Here is a 17,930-nt window from a genome sequence, read left to right as displayed (position 1 = left end):
GCTTATTGCCTTTGTGTTTATTCTCCAAGGTACAACAGCGAGGGTCGAGTGACCAACATCACCTTACCGACGGCGGAGGTGAGCGGTTTCCATGGCAACCTGGAGCGCTGGTCTCGGGTGGAGGTTGAAGCGTCCAACCGTGAGAACTTTGTCACCAGCACAAACTTGTCTGCCAGCGACACCATTTACATGTTCAGACAAGGTGCAGCATCACAATGAGTTCTGCGCTTTTGCCTTTTAAATTTCTTGCATCTACCCTCAGCTTCTATAACCAGCAACTAGCCACAAGGCTATTTATGAGTCATGTGAAAACGTGGCTGTTATTCTGGTTTAAGTCAGAAACTCTGACCTGCGTTTCTCTCATTCTTCATCGCTGGAGATTCACAGCTTTAAGTAAGCATTTATCCGCTTTTATAAATAGTTTCACATACAGATCTGATGCGACCTCTTTACATAACCGGACGAATGGGCAGCGGGGGGGAGAAAAAATGCTGTTTATTTACACAAAACATGCTACATTTGACTGACTCGTGAAATGCCTTAACAACTGCTGGGGCAAAGCAGAAAAAAAATGGAAAAGAGGGCAGAGATGAGAAGAGGAGAAAATGAGAGTGGAGTGAAGAAGCCACTCATGGGAGCAGTTTCTTCTCATGTCATCCCTTTAATTGCTTTCTTGCAGTTGTCACACTGACAGGACTGCAGGGAGGGAAAATCTGCGCCAACTCGCACGCGCTCAGTCACACACGCGCGCACAAACACATGCATGTACGCCACGCTACAGTGTGACAGAGCTGCCAGGGAAAAAAGTTGAAATGACCCACTATTTTTCGAGCACCACCTCTTTCTCCGCCGCCCACAATTTCACCGTGTCCTCGCCTGCCTCTGAGGCAACAATAACCATATGTACAGAATAGGTTTTTTTACGGCGGCGGAGGGAATAGAAGTTACTATCCGGTTTATTAGCCGCGTTAAGTTTTATGGTTAAAATATAGTTTTATGGTTATTTTCACCCCTCTTTTTCTAAATTTTTGTATTAATTGTGTTTTAAACATGAGACAAAGCCATCTTGGCATGTGTGAAAGTGTGTGGAAGCCTGACTCTGAGCAGGGCAGAAATGAAAGAGCAGTTTCTCAGAATGCTTTGCAATGTGTGAAAAGCTGCTATACCCCACCTTCCTCTCCTTCTTTCTCTCTCTGTCCTCTCTTTCTCCTTTCATTGCCCCCCCTCTCTCTCTCACTCTCTCATTATCTGTCTCCTGCGTTCCTCCTTTCTAAAGATGTAATAGCTGATGCAGTACAATGCTAATGTTGCAGAGAGCTTTAAAAAAACACTCAGCACAGTGATTGAAGCAATTAATTCAAATAAAACGCACACACAAAGAGCCAGACATCGCATTCATGCAGCCCGCTTCTCACAGATTTCCTCTCAAGGCTGATTTTTTTTTCTTCTTTTTGATACACAATGACTGATGTTTTCTTCACACTTCTTTTTTCTCATCTGTTGTTGCATATTTGCATCTCTGTGCACTTGTGGTTTTTTTGTGTGTGTGTCTGACCCACCCACGACAAACGGTCGACCCTCGACACCCACCCTCCCCCCCTTCCACATCCCCACAATTCACACTTACGCTTGCACTTTCCCACTCCAGATCACTCTCAGAGCTCGTACAGAGTCAGCGCCGACGGGTCATTTCTGGTGACGCTGGCCAGCGGGATGGAGCTGTCGCTAAGCACCGAGCCCCTCCTCCCGGGGGGCGTCGGGGGTGGAGTCAGTCCCACGGCCAGCCGCTGCAACATCAGCTTGCCTGGAGACCACGCCCCGAGCCTGATAGAGTGGAGGCAGAGGAAGGAGCAGAGCAAGACTAACTACAGCACTTACGAACGCAGGCTCAGGGTAAAACACTAAATCATCAGCCTGTTATTACGCCAACTGTGATAATATATAAAACACAATCCTGCGGCATCAGTGCTGCACAAAGGCATTGGGAATTAACAAGAGGATGCACGCAACTAGCCGAATATCCCAGAATCCCATATGAATGGATCAAATAAGCAGCCCGGCAACATTTTAGGAGTACGCAGGGTTAAGCTGTGCAATTTGACATTAACCAGGGGGACAAAAAGTGTCACTTTTAAGTGCTAAGAGTTGTGCAATCCGGTAGATTTTGAGCGATTGATGATGTCAGCGGAGGTGATAATAGGTCAAATGACTCGTAACCTGTTAGCTGTACTTTCCACACGCACAGGCTGCAACACCTCTGCAGTGGTGATGAAAGCACAAACAGGAGATTTCCTGAGAAAAGGGCATTTATGTTACGTGCAGCAATTAATTAGCATTCCCCGGGAAACGGTTCTCTCACTTGTTCGCCAGGCAGCTTATTGTTTATAAATGCAGACCAGGGTTTGCTGGAAATGTCACAATTAATTCATCTGGACTAATGAAATCTTTGCTGCTCTCAGACATGCCACTTCATTCATATATTTGCATGTCTGCGGCTTCAATCACCATTTATGATGATTTTAATGCTGTTAAAAAAAAGCTTCTGTTTGTGTTCTTGTCACTACCTGACATTTTACTGCTTTGCTTTCCAGGCACATAACAGGAACCTGCTGTCCATAGACTTTGATCAAAGCACCAGAGTTGGGAAGATATACGATGACCACAGGAAGTTCACCCTCCACATTCAGTATGACCAGCTGGGCCGGCCTGTCGTGTGGTCACCCAGCAGCAAATACACTGAAGTAAACATCAGTTATTCAGGTGGAGGACTGCTTTCAGCCATCCACCGCGGAGAATGGTCCGAGCAGCTGGAGTACGAGAGCGACAGGGTGACGTCCAGAGCCTGGGTCAACGGCAAGATCTGGAGCTACACGTACGCAGACAGAGTGAGTAGAAAGTTTGAAGCGAACGTGACAGACAGCTTGTGATGAGGTCCTGCTGAGATTTGTTTTCAGGGCTCCTGTCGCCGTTTTCTTCTTGCCTTTGCTGCTTGCAGAAATCTAACACATCTTCTCCACTTACGTTTCCTTCTTGGTGCAGCTCTCCGAAACCGGCGCTGAGATTAAAGGCAAACCAAAAAAAAGCGTCTCAGTTGTGGGAAACGAAAGTAAAGAAGTGAAAGCATATTAAAATCAGTAACAGGTGCTATATTACCAAGTATCTTTTTAATGTGTTTCCCTCAGTTTGAGGGGCTTTCCATTTAGGCTATGAACATCAGTTTGCAGAGCGAATATTAGATCTGCCATAAGTTTAATGGTTGGGCAGACCTTTTAAACTTGGCCTTGTGTCTTCACGACTGCAACAGCGCGCACAGTTGAGAGATGTAAAGGCAGACGGTGTGTTCTTTCTGATCGATTGCATAACTCCAGCATGTTTCAAGGTTCGGCAAATAGATTTTCTCAAAAGAAAACAGCAGTAAAGTCTTTGCAGTAAACACTCGTCGTCTTCTGGCAAATGTTTAGAAGTTATATTCGCTATAAGGAATTTTTCTAGTCAAAGAAACTCAAACAGTGTGTGTGACTAAGCTGAGAGCTACCAGAAGGTATAATTTCCGCTCTTGAAATTAATTGAAATATTTAATGACATGATATTCAGTCTGAAATATATTTAGTGTCAAGGATTTTGGTCTAAGACAAAATTAGAGTGAAAATGAGCTTATATTACAGAACCATCTAGAAATTAATACCACCTTCATGTATTATTAACACATTAATATCATACCTTACAGTTGAATAAAGACATTAAAGAGAACATTGTTTTAGTGCAGCTGAAACTGTGTGAATAGCTACGCAGATTTTTAAGGGGGGGGGGGAGCAGCGGTAAACAAAAACGCTGCTGTCTGAAAACCAATTATGGTTTTTCTTTTTTCTCGTTTTGTTTTTTCGACACGTACATCTGATAATTAAATAGCTTTCAGTGAATAACTGAAGCGGTCTCAAACTAAAACCAAGGTTGCTTTTGAAGAGCCGATTTTTTTTATTTATTGAGGAGAAAGTTTTAACCCAGTGACATTGGAATTTAAAAAGAGAGAGTGCAAAAGACAGAAAACGAGAAAGCCGTGAAACCACAGAGATGCAGTGTGTTGGAACTGTCTGTGAATATCTCTGTGTGTTCTTACAGTCCATCATGCTGCTCCTGCACAGCCAGCGGCGCTACGTCTTTGAATACGACCAAACGGATCGTCTGATCGCGGTGACCATGCCCAGCATGGTGAAGCACACCCTGCAGTCGCTGCTGTCCATCGGCTACTACAGGAACATATACGCCCCGCCCGACAGCCAAGCCTCCTTCATCCAGGACTACACCCTGGACGGGCGCCTGATGAGGACTCAGTACTTGGGAACTGGGCGCAGAGTCATCTACAGGTGTGGCACATCGCTGTTTTAGCTCCGTACAAAGACATAACACTGATCGTCTTGATGAAGGTGATATAATTAAAGCGCAATCTTAAAATTTAAAAGCCCAATTACGCCAACTCTAGCGGACACTTGAATGCACGCCACACATCCATCCATCCTTGCGAAATCACACCGATTGGACCGATTAAAGGTCACACCTTTTTTTATCGTCGCACTTTGTCAGACAAACTGATCTGATTTTGATGAAAGTCGGAGGACTGATTCAGGCAGCGTTCTGGCATTTAACATTTTTAATACTCGTTGCCTGGATGAGGATACTGTAATAAATGGTCCCATTTTCAAGATTTGAAAGGCTGTAAGTGCCGCAGCAGCTGGTCTGCTTCTGATGAAATGTTGAAGGATGGTGCAACTTAGCGACCCAAAGGGATCCGTGTATTATTAATGTGGCATAGCATGTTTACTTACATTGAAGATTAAATGCAGTGTGCTTTAAAAAGAAGGTACTTTTATTTTAACATAACTTACTTATCGATCATCTATTCAAAAATGTGTTTCTTTCCCCCGTCAGGTATACAGCTGCGGCTCGCCTCTCGGAGGTGGTTTATGACTCCACCCTGGTGACCTTCACTTATGACGAGGCCTCTGGAACAGTCAAGACCATTCATCTCACCCACAATGGCTTCATAAGCTCCATACGATACAGGCAGACAGGTACGTACATGTGCTCAAAGCAGCCAACAGAAGCACATTTTAGATATTCACAACGTGCAAAAGGATCATAAATCAATCCTGTGAGCAAAATTTTAAAGTCTATATAAGTGATTGTGCACGGCGTGCCAGATTTGAGGAGTGATGTCAAATTCAGTAGTCTGGCTTTGAGTCAGACGTCGTGCTATTTCATCTGTGACTGATGCAGCCACAGTTAGAAGTTTCAGTAGGGCAAGGCATGTTCAAGTGGAATAGACTGTGGTCTACCACAGCTGTAAATTCAAGACCACCCCCCGGGCTCTTACCCACGTCGTCTCTTCCCCACCTCCGCAAAAAGGCTTCCTGATCAAAGCAAACAAATGAATGTTTGAATGCAAAATTATATGCGGTGAGCTAGGTGTGGACATACTGCATTTGTTGTTGCATGCCTGAACACTAAAAGTAGCACTTTGCTGGGTTCATATTCGCTCTCATAGAGGAGGCAGGAAATCAAAAAACCATAGCTGAACTTAATACAACTAAACAATACTTTCAGTGCTGAAGGAGAAAATGAGTGAGACAAGACGTTTTCTAAAAGGCGGCGCTATCGATGATGGCACGCCATCGCTGCAGCTGCAGATATAGCATGTTAGGATACAGCCATTGTTAATACAGTTGAGCAGTCCCCTTAAGTTCCATAGTCGGTCCAGGGTCATGGAAAGTGCTCTCATCTCTGCTGCCGGTTCACTTCCCATAGCTTTGTGATTGGCTCGCCACCATCAGTTGTCACTAATCTGCGCGGCGCAGCTGTGTGTGTGTGTGTTTATCGCTTTGCCCTTACTGTGAATAGACTCTCACCTTCCTTTAACTGATCTCATTTCAGCAGAACAAACGGAGCCTTGGAGAGAGGAGAGATAGTGGTAATTGTCCCTTGAGAGGAGACAAGGAAAAGTGTGGCACCGGAAAAAGAAAGATGGGGATATAGAGTGGTGGGTGAGGGAAGGGAAAAGGAACAGAAAGGGAGAAGGGGGAACGATGACAGCTGGGGGGAAATGACAGCTAGAAGAGCGAGATGAACAGACTGCAAGTTCCCCAGGGCTGCAGAAAAGCCTCCACCTCGCTCTCAGTACTTCTGCCATTTTCCCATTAGCGAAGGTTTAGAATCAACATTCCACAGAAAATAAAAATAGAAAGATGTAACACTGATCCAGCTCTCTACAGTCTCCAAAGCTAGGCACTTAGTCATTTTAACTGCAATCAGAGTCATCTCAAATAGCAGCGTAATGGTGTTTCATTAGCAGGCCCTTTTTTTCCAAACAGAGGCCTGGCTGCAGAAGCTCGGAGCAGATGTGATGAATGGTGTTGTTAAAGTTGATGCTCTGACATTAAGCAGCACATTGGCCCATCATGGCTATTGTCTTTAGATTTCATTATCTCTCCATATTAAAGGTCACCACAGGAAATACCATAGAGGTGTGGGGATAGTTAAGATGGAATGATTGCGCAGTGTGTGTCTCTGTTAATGACGGCGAATTAGGCCTTGATTTGAATTAATTAGGCAGGGTTATGCGGGCGGTGTGACATCCACTTGTAAGGGCTATATGTGTGCTGTGTGTACACTTCATGTCCCTGTATATTTCTGTAAACGCTGTTAAGGGGGTTCTAATGTAAATCTGCTCCGGTTCCTCTGCGTAGGTCCCCTGACAAGTCGGCAGATTTTCCGCTTCAGCGAAGAAGGCTTGGTCAACGCCAGATTTGACTACAGCTACAACAACTTTCGAGTCACTAGCATGCAGGCCGTCATCAATGAGACCCCTCTGCCCATTGACCTGTACCGCTATGTTGATGTGTCGGGGCGGGTCGAGCAGTTTGGCAAGTTCAGCGTCATCTTCTACGACCTCAACCAGGTAGGAAGTCACACCAGTTATCTTACTCGGTAGTGGAAATGTGGACGTTTTAAAGCTGCACCAATCAGCTGTTTCTGCTTTTAAAAAATAATCACATGACTGTGGAATATAAAATCTGACTCTGCAGCTCAGCTCAGTGGCGCCTTTCAGCGTCTTTCAGCTCATTGTTTTGGCCTGCGTTTTAGTCGACTTCGTTTCCGGTCAGTCAGCTGGTTTTACTTGTCTATCAAATCTAGCCTTGACAACACTGGCAGGCAACTAGTAACTAGTAACTAGTAACTAAACAGTCAGATATTTCACATGGGTGTCTGTGAACATCCAAACAGACCCAAAAGAGAGTGAAATAATCAAACTTGTCCAATTTGTTACAATTTTGTTTCCAGAGTGTGCTGCATGTGTAAACAAGCAACCTTTTAGCCCATGAGTTTGGTGTGACACTTTCATGGACTCTTATGGAGTCAATATGTGTTTAGGTGATCACCACCCATCTGATGAAGCACACCAAGGTATTCAACTCCTACGGCCAGGTGGTGGAGGTTCAATATGAAATCCTCAAGTCCATCGCCTACTGGATGACCATTCAGTACGACTCGTCCGGACGTACAACCACCTGCGACATCAGAGTGGGCGTGGACAGCAATGTGACCCGTTACACTTACGAGTATGATGCAGACAGCCAGCTGCAAAGCGCCTCAGTCAACGAGCGGCCTCAGTGGCGTTATAGTTACGACCTCAATGGGAACATTAATCTACTTAGCCACGGAACCAGTGCAAGGTATGTTAGCACACAAACCCATATACTGTACAGAAAGCATTGAATATAAAAGAAATTGCCTGTTTGTTATTAATAAATCGATAATTCAGATCAGCTCAGAAATCTTTATTATCCATTGCAAAGCAGTGGATAAATATCTTAAGCATGGCTCTCAGAGGAAACCAATAAAATAGCAAAATAAGACATTGTTTATTTATAAACACACACGTGTAAATAATTGTCATATAGCAGTATTGACAGTATTGGCTCTGGCTGCAGGGACATTCTAGCAGTGGTCTGATAGGAGGAGTTGGAATGAGTGGGTGTGAGAGGCATGCATGATAGTGCTGACTTTACATTTAACTGCCTCGGTGTGGAGATCTATCACAGTCGACAGTGACGGTGATGTTGTTTAACCGTTTAATGACTCATAACAGTTTTGATTTGTTTTACGCTGAAGGAAAGGTGTTCGAGGATGTGATGTCTGTAGGTGAGAACCGAGTCAATGAGAGACTTGCAGGCAATTTTTGTTTACATTAAACGATAGTTATGGAACTGGAAACTGTTTCTCAACCCATCAACTGTAACCTTTGTTATGTCACCTTTGTTACGCTGTCTAATCGGGGATATCTGTTGTCATTAACACCTTCTTTGTTATGCACGGAGATCTTGCTGGTGCTTCCCCGCTGCCTCCAGTTTTTCACATTTGCTCATGAGTTTGCAGAAAGGCCACAGAACAGAACCTGAACGACAGATGAGACTGAGCGCAGACAGACCGGGTGAACTATTAAACGGCTGAGACAAACTTTTGCACAGATTTGGCACCAGAATCCCGGTTACATTGTGGTTACATTTGTTGCATACTAACATGATTTTTTGAGCAGTTGTCAACAAAACTGATGCACAGTTGTAGTTGTGTACAGCATGCGGTAAATATCACTCAGGGTCTGATGTTTGTTTTCAGGCTCACGCCGCTGCGCTACGACCAGAGGGACCGCATCACGCATCTCGGCGAGCTGCAGTACGGCGTGGACGACGACGGCTTCCTCCGCCAGCGAGCAAACGACCTGTTCGACTACAATTCCAACGGCCTGCTGACCCGCGTCTTCAACCGCGTGACCGAGCGCACCGTGTGGTACCGCTACGACGGACTGGGCCGCCGCGTGGCCACCAAGAGCAGCCAGGGCGAGCAGCTGCAGTTCTTTTATGCCGATCTGTCACACCCTACCAGGGTCAGCCACTTGTACAACCACAGCAGCAATCTGATCACGTCGCTGTACTATGACCTCCAGGGTCACCTTATCGCCATGGAGCTGAGCAGCGGAGAGGAGTACTATGTAGCCTGCGACAGCGTGGGGAGCCCGAGGGCAGTTTTCTCTAGCAAGGGGCGGCTCGTCAAAGAGATTCTCTACACTCCCTACGGAGAGGTTTACCAGGACACCAACCCAGACTTCCAGCTTGTCATCGGCTTCCACGGAGGCTTGTACGATCCTTTCACGAGACTCGTCCACCTGGGAAGGCAGGACTATGACACGCTAGCGGGCCGATGGACTTCACCGAATCACGAACTGTGGGGGGAGCTGAGCAAGGAGCCGAAGCCTTTTAACCTGTACGCGTTCAAAAACAACTGCCCGGTCGGGAGGGTGGAGGAGGTGACGCAGTTTACAACAGGTGAGCGTCACACATGCGCAGACACACTCACGCACACTGCTGCCAAGTCAAAAGCAAATCACTGACTGACTGACAGAAACTAAGTGATACAGAAAGATAGATCACTCAGTGACACCTACTCCTACACGCGCACCTACAGGGGAAACATCTGCCATAAAGAATGGGCCACATTGCTAACCACAGGTGTGCTGGGTGTCAGAGACGTGAAGCTGTGACAGACAGGATTTACTGGCAACAGAAAGGACAGCCATGCCTCTGATCACATTGTTCTTTAACACAGCCGGTTCTGTTTTCTTCCCTCTGCTTGTCAAGAACATACTGTTTCCCCGAGAGACAAAATAGAAACTGAAACGAGGGAAAGAGATGGGATAGGAGAGTAGAAGATGAATACAGGATGTCAGCGGGGGCGTCTGTCCTTCTGCTTAATAGAACATTCATTTGGCCTGTCACGTTTCCCTGCAGCGGGATTGTTTGTTACACAAGGAGTGTGTTTGTGGGACACGCGCGCACACCAGCAGACACGTCTCTGCCGCACGCTGCACTCATGCATTGTGTGGTTTCCCATACGAGGTGTTGTTTTCCCTGCCCTCGTGACTGTCTGTTTGCTTTGCAGTATACACATTAAATTCTAAACTTTCTCCCGTGCAATTTTCTCTCTTCCTGTCCAGACATCGGTAGCTGGCTGCAGCTGTTTGGCTTTCAACTTCATAACGTGGTCCCCGGTTTCCCAAAGCCTGAGGTGGGAAGAATGGAACAAACATACGAACTGATGAAGGCGCCGACCAAGATGCAGGACTGGGACTCCAGCAAGGTGAGCATCACACTGCTGCTAGATTCTTTCATATCTAACACTGTGTGCCTGTGGTAATGCTTTGTATATTTAAACTATATGTATAACATTTTTTCAAATGTACTAGGGTCTGACTGCGAAACAATATTTTTCATAAAGATATGTCACACATATATATATATATATATACATATGTGTGTGTTTGTGTGAGACATAGCCTATGTCAGTGCTTGTGATTAACACTTTCATAATTAGTCATTTATCTCATTCGTTTAACACTTTGGGTCTTCATGTGAGATCAGACCGAGAGTCCTCTGCAGAAGCATGAAAACTCAAATTACCTGCTAATTATCTGCCATTTTTATCTAGTGTGGATCGTGTGTTTCTGTACGTCATGCAGAACGCTGTAATAAATGAGTCTGTCTGTTTTTCTCTAGTTGGTTTTGGGAATCCAGTGCGAGCTGCGGCGCCAGCTGAGGAGTTTCATCTCCCTGGAGAGGTTACCTCTGGTCTCTGAGCCCGTGGGCTCCACCTGCCACCGACCGGCGCACCCCCCTCCCTTTGGCTCCCGGCCCTCCATCCTCGGCCCCAGCATCCGCTTTGCAGTCTCTCACGGCCGAGTGAGCGCGGAGGTCATTGGAGTGGCCAGCGAGGACAGCCGCCGAGTCGCGGCCATCTTGAACGGCGCCATCCACCTCACTGGGATGAGCTTCACCGTGCACGGCTGCGACACCCACCACTTCCTCCAGTCGCGGCCGATCGAGGAAGACCTCGCCCTGGGGCTGGGAGTCGGGGGCCGCGTCCTGGAGAGCGGCGTGAACGTGAGCGTGTCTCAAATGAGCGCGACGGTGAACGGCAGGACTCGGCGTTTTGCCGACATCACTCTCCAGCAGGGGTCTCTGTGCCTGTGCGTGCGGTACGGTGGGAGCGAGGAGGAGGAGAGGGCGCGGGTGAGGGAGGAGACGAGGAAGAGAGCAGTGGAGGGAGCTTGGGAGAAGGAGAGAAGGAGGGTGGAAGCGGGAGACGCCGGGAGCAGGGCGTGGAGCGAGGTTGAGAAGCAGCAGCTGCTGTCTGGGGGACGCGTTCAGGGTTACGACGGCTACTACTCCCTGCCTATAGAGCAGCAGCCGGAGCTGTCTGACTGCCCCTCCAACATCCACTTTATGACACTGAGCGAGGTGGGGGGCAGGTAACAGAGACACACGAGCGGCCCCCCACCCCACCAAAGACTGCCTGTTTCTACTCTACTCTGATTTGTTCTACTGTTTCTATACTGTATCGGGGGGAAAAAAAAGAAGACGACATCAGAGAAGAAGAAGAAGAGTGAATGTGTGGGGAAAAAAAACAAAAAACTTCCAAATGCCTTTAATTGTGACAAAATGATGGTATTTTATTATTATCGTCCAGTTTCTCCAATTTCTAACAGTGGCACAAGCAGTGTGGTTTGGCTGTGGCTTTGCTTTTTTGTATCTCTGATCAACCCGACCGACTCGCCGACCGACCGACTCGCCGACCGACCGACTGCCATTCGCTGTTTCAACACTGTTCATCATTTTCTGGACTCTGCTCAACATCACGGCACTGTAGGGAAGAAGACTTTTAGGATTTTGCCAGTGAATAATCCTCTTCGTGACTCGAATCGAGAGCTCTTCGGTTTGCCATTTGAGTTCCTACATGGTTTACCTCGGATATACTATCGTTTACATATTGTGTAAGAGAGGCCTTGTCGACTCTGACACTTCCCCCCTTTAGAGAAGGAAAGCTCTTGTGGTTTTCCGCCTCTGGTGTGCTCCAACAGTAGTTTGTATGAGTGTGTATACTTAAAAATCAAGAATGTATATAGCCAGTGCTTTCTCACACTGAAAAAAAGAAGTGCTCAACTGGAAGTTCTGTTGTTCATAAGTGTCAGTATTGTTAATCAATAGAAAAACAGTTACATTTTTGCAAAGAATTATACATGGCTATAGTAAATATTCTCGCTGAAAAATCTGACTTTAATGGGTTACAAAGCTAATTAAAGTTATTATGTGTGAATTACCAAAATCGCTGGCTGGGATTTCATAGACGTTGTTACTTATTATTTCTGCCCCTCTCCTCCGCTCGCTCTCGTTCACGTCGTCTCCGCGCCTCCCCGCCACACATTTGTTGTGCTCTCTTTGTTCTTGTTTCTGGGAGTTTGTAACTTTTCAAATCTGTGCTGTCATTATCACCCATCATTATGGCTCGAACCGAGATATGCACGAGAAAACCTGCGTCGTCTGTCAGAGGAGAGGGAGCAGAAGAAGAAGAAGAAGAAAGGGGAGGAGGGGAGAAAGAGGGAAAGAAAAAAAGAAAAGCACAGAGGAAAGGGAAAAAGAAATGTGACAGCTGAGGCTCAGCGAGTGGGTGGTGAGTGCAGAAGGGGCAGGACCTGGAGTTGGCTGAGCTGTTCTCTCCAGCTTGTCTCCTCTCATTAGGAAATGCCAATCAGACTACATGTGAACCACTTCCAAGCCTCTCCCCACAAAAAAAAGTTTAAAAAAGAAAGTAAAGAACTTTTTTTTTCTCTTTAAATGTTGCTAATCCACCTCCCTGTCCGTCTGCCTCCCCCATCGCCTCCCCCACACACACACACACTCGCCTCCCGCCGTCGCTCCACCATCTGCCCACCATTAATTGTTTGTGTTTCCTCTCCCGGGCCGCGGATGACAGACACACACACACAATGCATATGTTCTGACTGCGAGCAGGTGATATACATTCCCGACTAGCACTCTGCCGATCGGCCGCGATGCACCTTCCCTTCGAAACCATATGCTCCGTTAGATACTGTCCAACCTCATCTCCGCGGTGAAAAGATGGAGGGTCCGGTTGCTAGGAGACCGCTGCACTGAAGAATTGTCTGCGCTGAATGGATGCTCTCCTCTTTCAGCTCCGCTTTCTCTCTCATTTTTTTTTTCATCATGTAATGCCAATCAGACGAGTGAATGATGGACCCACACACACGCATGCACACACACCAGTAGTCAGCATTCTCTCTGTGGAAATCAGCACTCCAATATGTCAAATTGAATTTTTTTCTCTCGTCCCCCCCCCCTTTCCCCTCAGCATTATGTCAAACGCAGGCTCGGGTGTGTACAGCTGTGTGTGCATGACCTTATTTAAAAGAGTTTATTTCAGCCAATATCATTTATTTTCTTTGCCGCTCACACAACTCTATTGCATTAAGAAAACAGAGCACAATATTTGTTGTCAGCTTATGTATGCGGTAATGGATATTAATGGTTCTGCAGCTGAATCTTTTACATCCCAGAAAGTTAAGAGGGGAGGAGAGAGGGGGGGTTGCACTTTCTGTGCTGCATATGCAAAAAAAAAAAAGTAGAAGGAGGCTGAGATCTGAGTCACTGCTGGAGCCTAAATGAGCTCAATGTAGCAAATAGGGGGGGGGAATGACATTTACTTGATGCACATTATGCAAAAAACGCAAACAGCAGGAATGGTGCCCTGGCAGTATTTCTGCTTAGAAATGAGGTCAGTGGTGCAGCTTAGGGTTCGCCCCTAACCAAAAGCTTGTCGCACCTCCTTCTTGTTCCTGTTTTTCTGTCCCTGTGCAGCATGTGGCATCCGCTGCTGGAAGTAAGGGTTCGGGCTGCTCTCCGTCGTCGACGGGCTATTACAGGGCTCCTCTGTGTGTGTCTGCGCCCGTCTCTGAGCGGTGACAGGGTAAAGCAGAGGCATGGCAATTCCTTGTCCAGGCTTCTGGAAAGCTGCTATCAAATTCTTGATTTGCCGGAAATATCGTTTCTGCACACCAGGAGTGGTCTGAAACATGAGAGAGAGAGAGAGAAGAAGTAGAAGTGCAGAGAATTCAGAGCATTTCCCCATCTCCACATCAAAACCCCAGTGGGGAGATGAAGAGGATGGGACAGAGCCGCCTTGAAATGAGCTCTCGCAGATTTTACCTTATAAAAAGACATCAGATACGCTGCCAGTGGAGGCAGTAATACAAGTGCGTCTCGGGGATGGACTGGGGATGGTGTCAATTATACATTTTTTGCATATCTGGATTCAGTAATCCAAAGTAAAAGGACAGATAAATAAATAAGACGAGGCAGAAGAGATAAAATATATATAAGAGCTGTAAAAAAAACAAAAAAAAACCACGTGCTGTGGAAGGGAGGGAAACATACTGATGATATACTCAAGGAGTTTAAAAGCTACACTGGGAATATACGGGATGCAATTACCTATGAAAACATCCTCTCCTGTGGGTATTTTAGATAGTTTTTAAGTCAATAAAAAGCATTATTTTAGGATTAATGCACCACAAGATGCTTTAACAGTCCAGTAATCTCAAGAGTCTTATTTGTAACAGAGAAGCACTGAAATAAAACTTAGAAAACACACACAAATATCTTTTAAAGAAATGATGATAGCTTAGTAAAGTCATTTTTCTCTCTCACAGGGAGTTTTGCATCATTTCTAATTGAAAACGTTCTCATCTTTCTCTTTTTCTATTCTTTCCACCCCCTCCCTGCACTTGTTTGTTTGCCCACAGCTGTCACTCCAGCGTTTAATATTCCTAAACCACTACAGCGCTATAATTTTGTCAAGTAAGGCCTTTAAAAAAAATACATTATGTGTTTTCATTCGGCCCCATCAATCAAACTGCAAATAAATTAATAAGTACAACGGTGAAAACGGTTTTCTTTCGATATGTTTTTTTTTTAAGAAAAAAACATATCATTTAATCAAATGTGGGGAGCTCTCCCGCCCAGCACAGCACTTTGGATGTTTCCTGTCTCCGGCCACAAGTGTTACCTCTGCTCCCGAGAATATTTCATTAGAGTGATTGATATTGCGCATGAATAATGGAAACTGTTATCGAGCTTGTAGGGAAATTCTTGTAATTCAAGCCTCCACACCGAAACCCAAACATGCACACACACGCACACCGCTCTCCTTCAATCCCTCAATCCATCCCCATCTGCTCGCCTGACGGCATCAGTGAGAATGAGCGAGGTTAAAATGTCGCTACGAGAGCGTCGCGCTCAGTCGGAGATAGACGCGGCCTTCAGATGTCTCTATACATTCCCAATCCCGGGGTGTTCGCCACCCCTCGGCGCTCAATTACACATCCCATCAGAAATGCTGTCAAATGCAATATACCCCCCCCGTCTCTGGAGTATATGCTGATGCTGTGGCATCTTCAAAATTTGAGGTGGGGGTTGGTGGGAGATGGATTTCACTGGGTGTTATTGCTAAAGCAGAAGCGTACCCATTTCTCAGTGCTGTCACTCCTCAAAAAAAACGAAACACATGTTTGTGCCTCCGCAGCTTGTTGAATTACAACCAGCACCAAAACTACTTCTAAACCAATAAGCGAGGCAGATGTGTGCAGCTGCTTCTGCGAACTTTTCTGGGGAGGGGATGGAGTGAAAAGAGGCACAGCACAGACTAAAGAGCGAGTCGCAGGATGAAAAAAGAAATCTTAATAGTAAAATGTCTTACCTCTGCTGCCCATGAGCCTGCATCATCTCTGTGGATTCTATATGTGTAGACGTAGCCTTGGCATCTGCATACAAACAGAAACATGGGTTTGTATTTCAGTGTTTCTTCTTACTGTCACTATCACTTCTCCTTTTGGGAATCTTTATTTGATGCTTATTAAGAGACCACAGTTACTTATTACTCAGCCGGTTGCCGTATTGCCTTTGCGCTTGCATTTCTCTCTAAACCTGAGGGGATCGATAATCTCTATAACTGCACAAAATAGGATTTTGTATGTGTTGATGTGATTATGAGGTCTCAGCCTAGAGAAGTAGAACAAAAGCAGATGTTGCACTTTTTTCTTTGATTGTACTCACAGCACACACAGGCAGTAGACACCCTCCACGGTGTCACTGTTGCGGACTAGGTAGCACCCGTCTCGGCCGTCCTGGCCCAGCCGCCTTTCTCCCTCGTCCTTGCCGATGGGTCCGTGATAGACGGGCAGGTTTTCCATCACAGTTATTCCCCCAGATGCTCTTTTTCTTCTGCTCCCAAAGTGTCTCTTTCCCCACTTTACCTTTTTTCCCCTCTTTACTACAGGAAAGCTTTTTCTTGCCTTTGCTGCATATGCTCTGGACTGGGAGCACAGGTAAGGCAAGCTGTCTAGCCTCTCCTTCGATTCCCGCTTCTCACCGGTTCAAATATCTGCTCAGGGAGCCTGAGCTTTGGCGTACGAGCTCTCTGATTTCTCCACACTTGTTTACCTACAGTGATAGCAGCTCTCTCACTAACCTCTAACCTTTCTGGGTTGGCTCTTACAGTCTTCCTCTTTCTTTATACCACGCACACATGTGAGCACGCACACACACGCACAAGTAAAGTGTGGGTTTGTCTATCTCTCAGGAAATGATTCTATTTTTTCTTTCTTTTTTGACAGGAAATAACATAAAAGATTCTAACAGAACATTTCCACAACAGAAGAAAGCACAACAGAGGGATAAAGTGAAGCAATCTCGCCCTTTTTCACATAGGAAAAACGTATGCTGTGATGATGCACTAACGCGCACTGTTTCCAGTCTCAATTTGGTTTCTTGTCAGCAGAAGTTTGCTCAGACTCTATGGCTCTGAAACAACTTCTATGAATTGTGTGGCACAATATGTAGGCAGTCATGGAAGTTGTGCTCAGATCCTTAATTATACATGCTTGTTAAAAAAAAAAACATGTAGAATATATCAGAATGATTTAAAATTCCTAATTAAGTTTTTAAAAACAGTTTGAAAAATAATAAATGAAATCAATAATACGCAACAAAATTGATTTAACAAATGAAAATAGCACAGCTGTTCTTTTAAAAGTTTCAAGCTTGTTTTTACACATTTAGACGATTTATTAAAAATGGCAACAACTATTTTAATTTCTCAAATCTTTGCTGTTTTTAGTGTAATTGTGAAATTTGTTGGAATGTCAGATAAATTTGTCAACATAACTGATGCCTAGTTACATTGTGTATACACTCACCAGCCACTTTATTAAGTACACCTGCTCATTTAGGGATTTTAAGCATGAAGAATATGTCAAGACAACCTCTAAAATTTAAACACTTCAAAATGGGAAAGAAAGTTGATTTAAATGACTTTGCATGTGGGGTGATTGTTGGTGTCAGAGGCTGATCTGAGCGTTTCTGCTGATCTAAGATGGGCTACCACAGCATAAGACCACAGCTTCCATTACCTTATCTGATGAGTCTCTATTTCTGCTGCAGCATTCAGACAGTAGGGTAAGAATTTGGCATAAAGTACATGACGCAAAGACTCCATCCTGCCTTGTATCAGTGGTTTAGGCTGCTGGTGGTGTAATGGTGTGGGAAGTATTTTCTTTGGCACACTTTGGCCCCCTCAGTACCACCTGAGCATCATTTCAACACCTCAGCCGACTTCAGTGTTGTTGCTGACCATGTCCATCTGTTTGTGACCACAGTGCACCCAAGCAGGATAACATCTCACAAAAATTAAAGGTTTCTTGATTATGACAGTGAGCTCAGATCTGCATCACAGCGGTCCACCAACAAATCTCCAGTAACTGTGTGATGTCAAGCCAATATGGACCAAAATCTCTGAGAAATGTTTCCAGCACCTCGTTGAATTAAGGCAGTTTTAAAGGAAAAAGTGGTCCAACGTGGTACTAACAAAGGATACCTGATAAAGAGGCCAGTGACTATATTACTGCAAAAAGTGGAACTATAAAGTAGTTCAAAATAATAACTACATACAGCTCACAGCAGTGAACTGCAGCT

At 45.4% G+C, this 17,930-nt stretch overlaps 2 protein-coding genes across 2 annotated transcripts in view; one reads left to right on the top strand and one right to left on the bottom strand.

The window, feature by feature from the left end:
• tenm1 (teneurin transmembrane protein 1) overlaps positions 1-11,360 on the top strand; it is a 183,792-nt gene extending 172,432 nt beyond the window's left edge. The window contains exons 28-37 of the mRNA XM_085361549.1: positions 30-202; positions 1,649-1,893; positions 2,592-2,885; positions 4,120-4,364; positions 4,927-5,069; positions 6,741-6,952; positions 7,426-7,727; positions 8,671-9,377; positions 10,046-10,188; positions 10,605-11,360. Of these exons, the coding sequence (XP_085217675.1) occupies positions 30-202; positions 1,649-1,893; positions 2,592-2,885; positions 4,120-4,364; positions 4,927-5,069; positions 6,741-6,952; positions 7,426-7,727; positions 8,671-9,377; positions 10,046-10,188; positions 10,605-11,360 (3,220 nt within the window). The remainder of the gene's footprint in view (positions 1-29; positions 203-1,648; positions 1,894-2,591; positions 2,886-4,119; positions 4,365-4,926; positions 5,070-6,740; positions 6,953-7,425; positions 7,728-8,670; positions 9,378-10,045; positions 10,189-10,604) is intronic.
• A 2,344-nt stretch (positions 11,361-13,704) lies between these two features.
• Positions 13,705-16,163, bottom strand: sh2d1aa (SH2 domain containing 1A duplicate a). The gene is made up of 3 exons (XM_085368794.1): positions 16,014-16,163; positions 15,658-15,721; positions 13,705-13,968 (listed from the first exon to the last, which is right to left on the bottom strand). The coding sequence occupies exons 1-3, from the start codon at positions 16,148-16,150 to the stop codon at positions 13,705-13,707; spliced, it is 465 nt and encodes a 154-aa protein (XP_085224920.1). The 5' UTR covers positions 16,151-16,163.
• Between the last annotated feature and the right edge of the window lie 1,767 nt (positions 16,164-17,930).

Source organism: Diplotaxodon limnothrissa, linkage group LG2, assembly GCF_057381915.1.
Source record: "Diplotaxodon limnothrissa isolate DT_005_m linkage group LG2, D_limnothrissa_male_GT1.1, whole genome shotgun sequence".
NCBI classification, from domain to species: Eukaryota; Metazoa; Chordata; class Actinopteri; order Cichliformes; family Cichlidae; genus Diplotaxodon; species Diplotaxodon limnothrissa.
This window is presented reverse-complemented; position numbering and strand designations above follow the sequence as displayed.

Coding starts and splice junctions, on each gene's coding strand:
- sh2d1aa (XM_085368794.1), bottom strand. CDS start 16,150: ATGGAAAACCTGCCCGTCTATCACGGACCCATCGGCAAGGACGAGGGA. Junction 15,722..16,013: donor GTCTACTGCCTGTGTGTGCT/GTGAGTACAATC, acceptor GTTTGTATGCAG/ATGCCAAGGCTACGTCTACA. Junction 13,969..15,657: donor CAGGCTCATGGGCAGCAGAG/GTAAGACATTTT, acceptor CTCATGTTTCAG/ACCACTCCTGGTGTGCAGAA.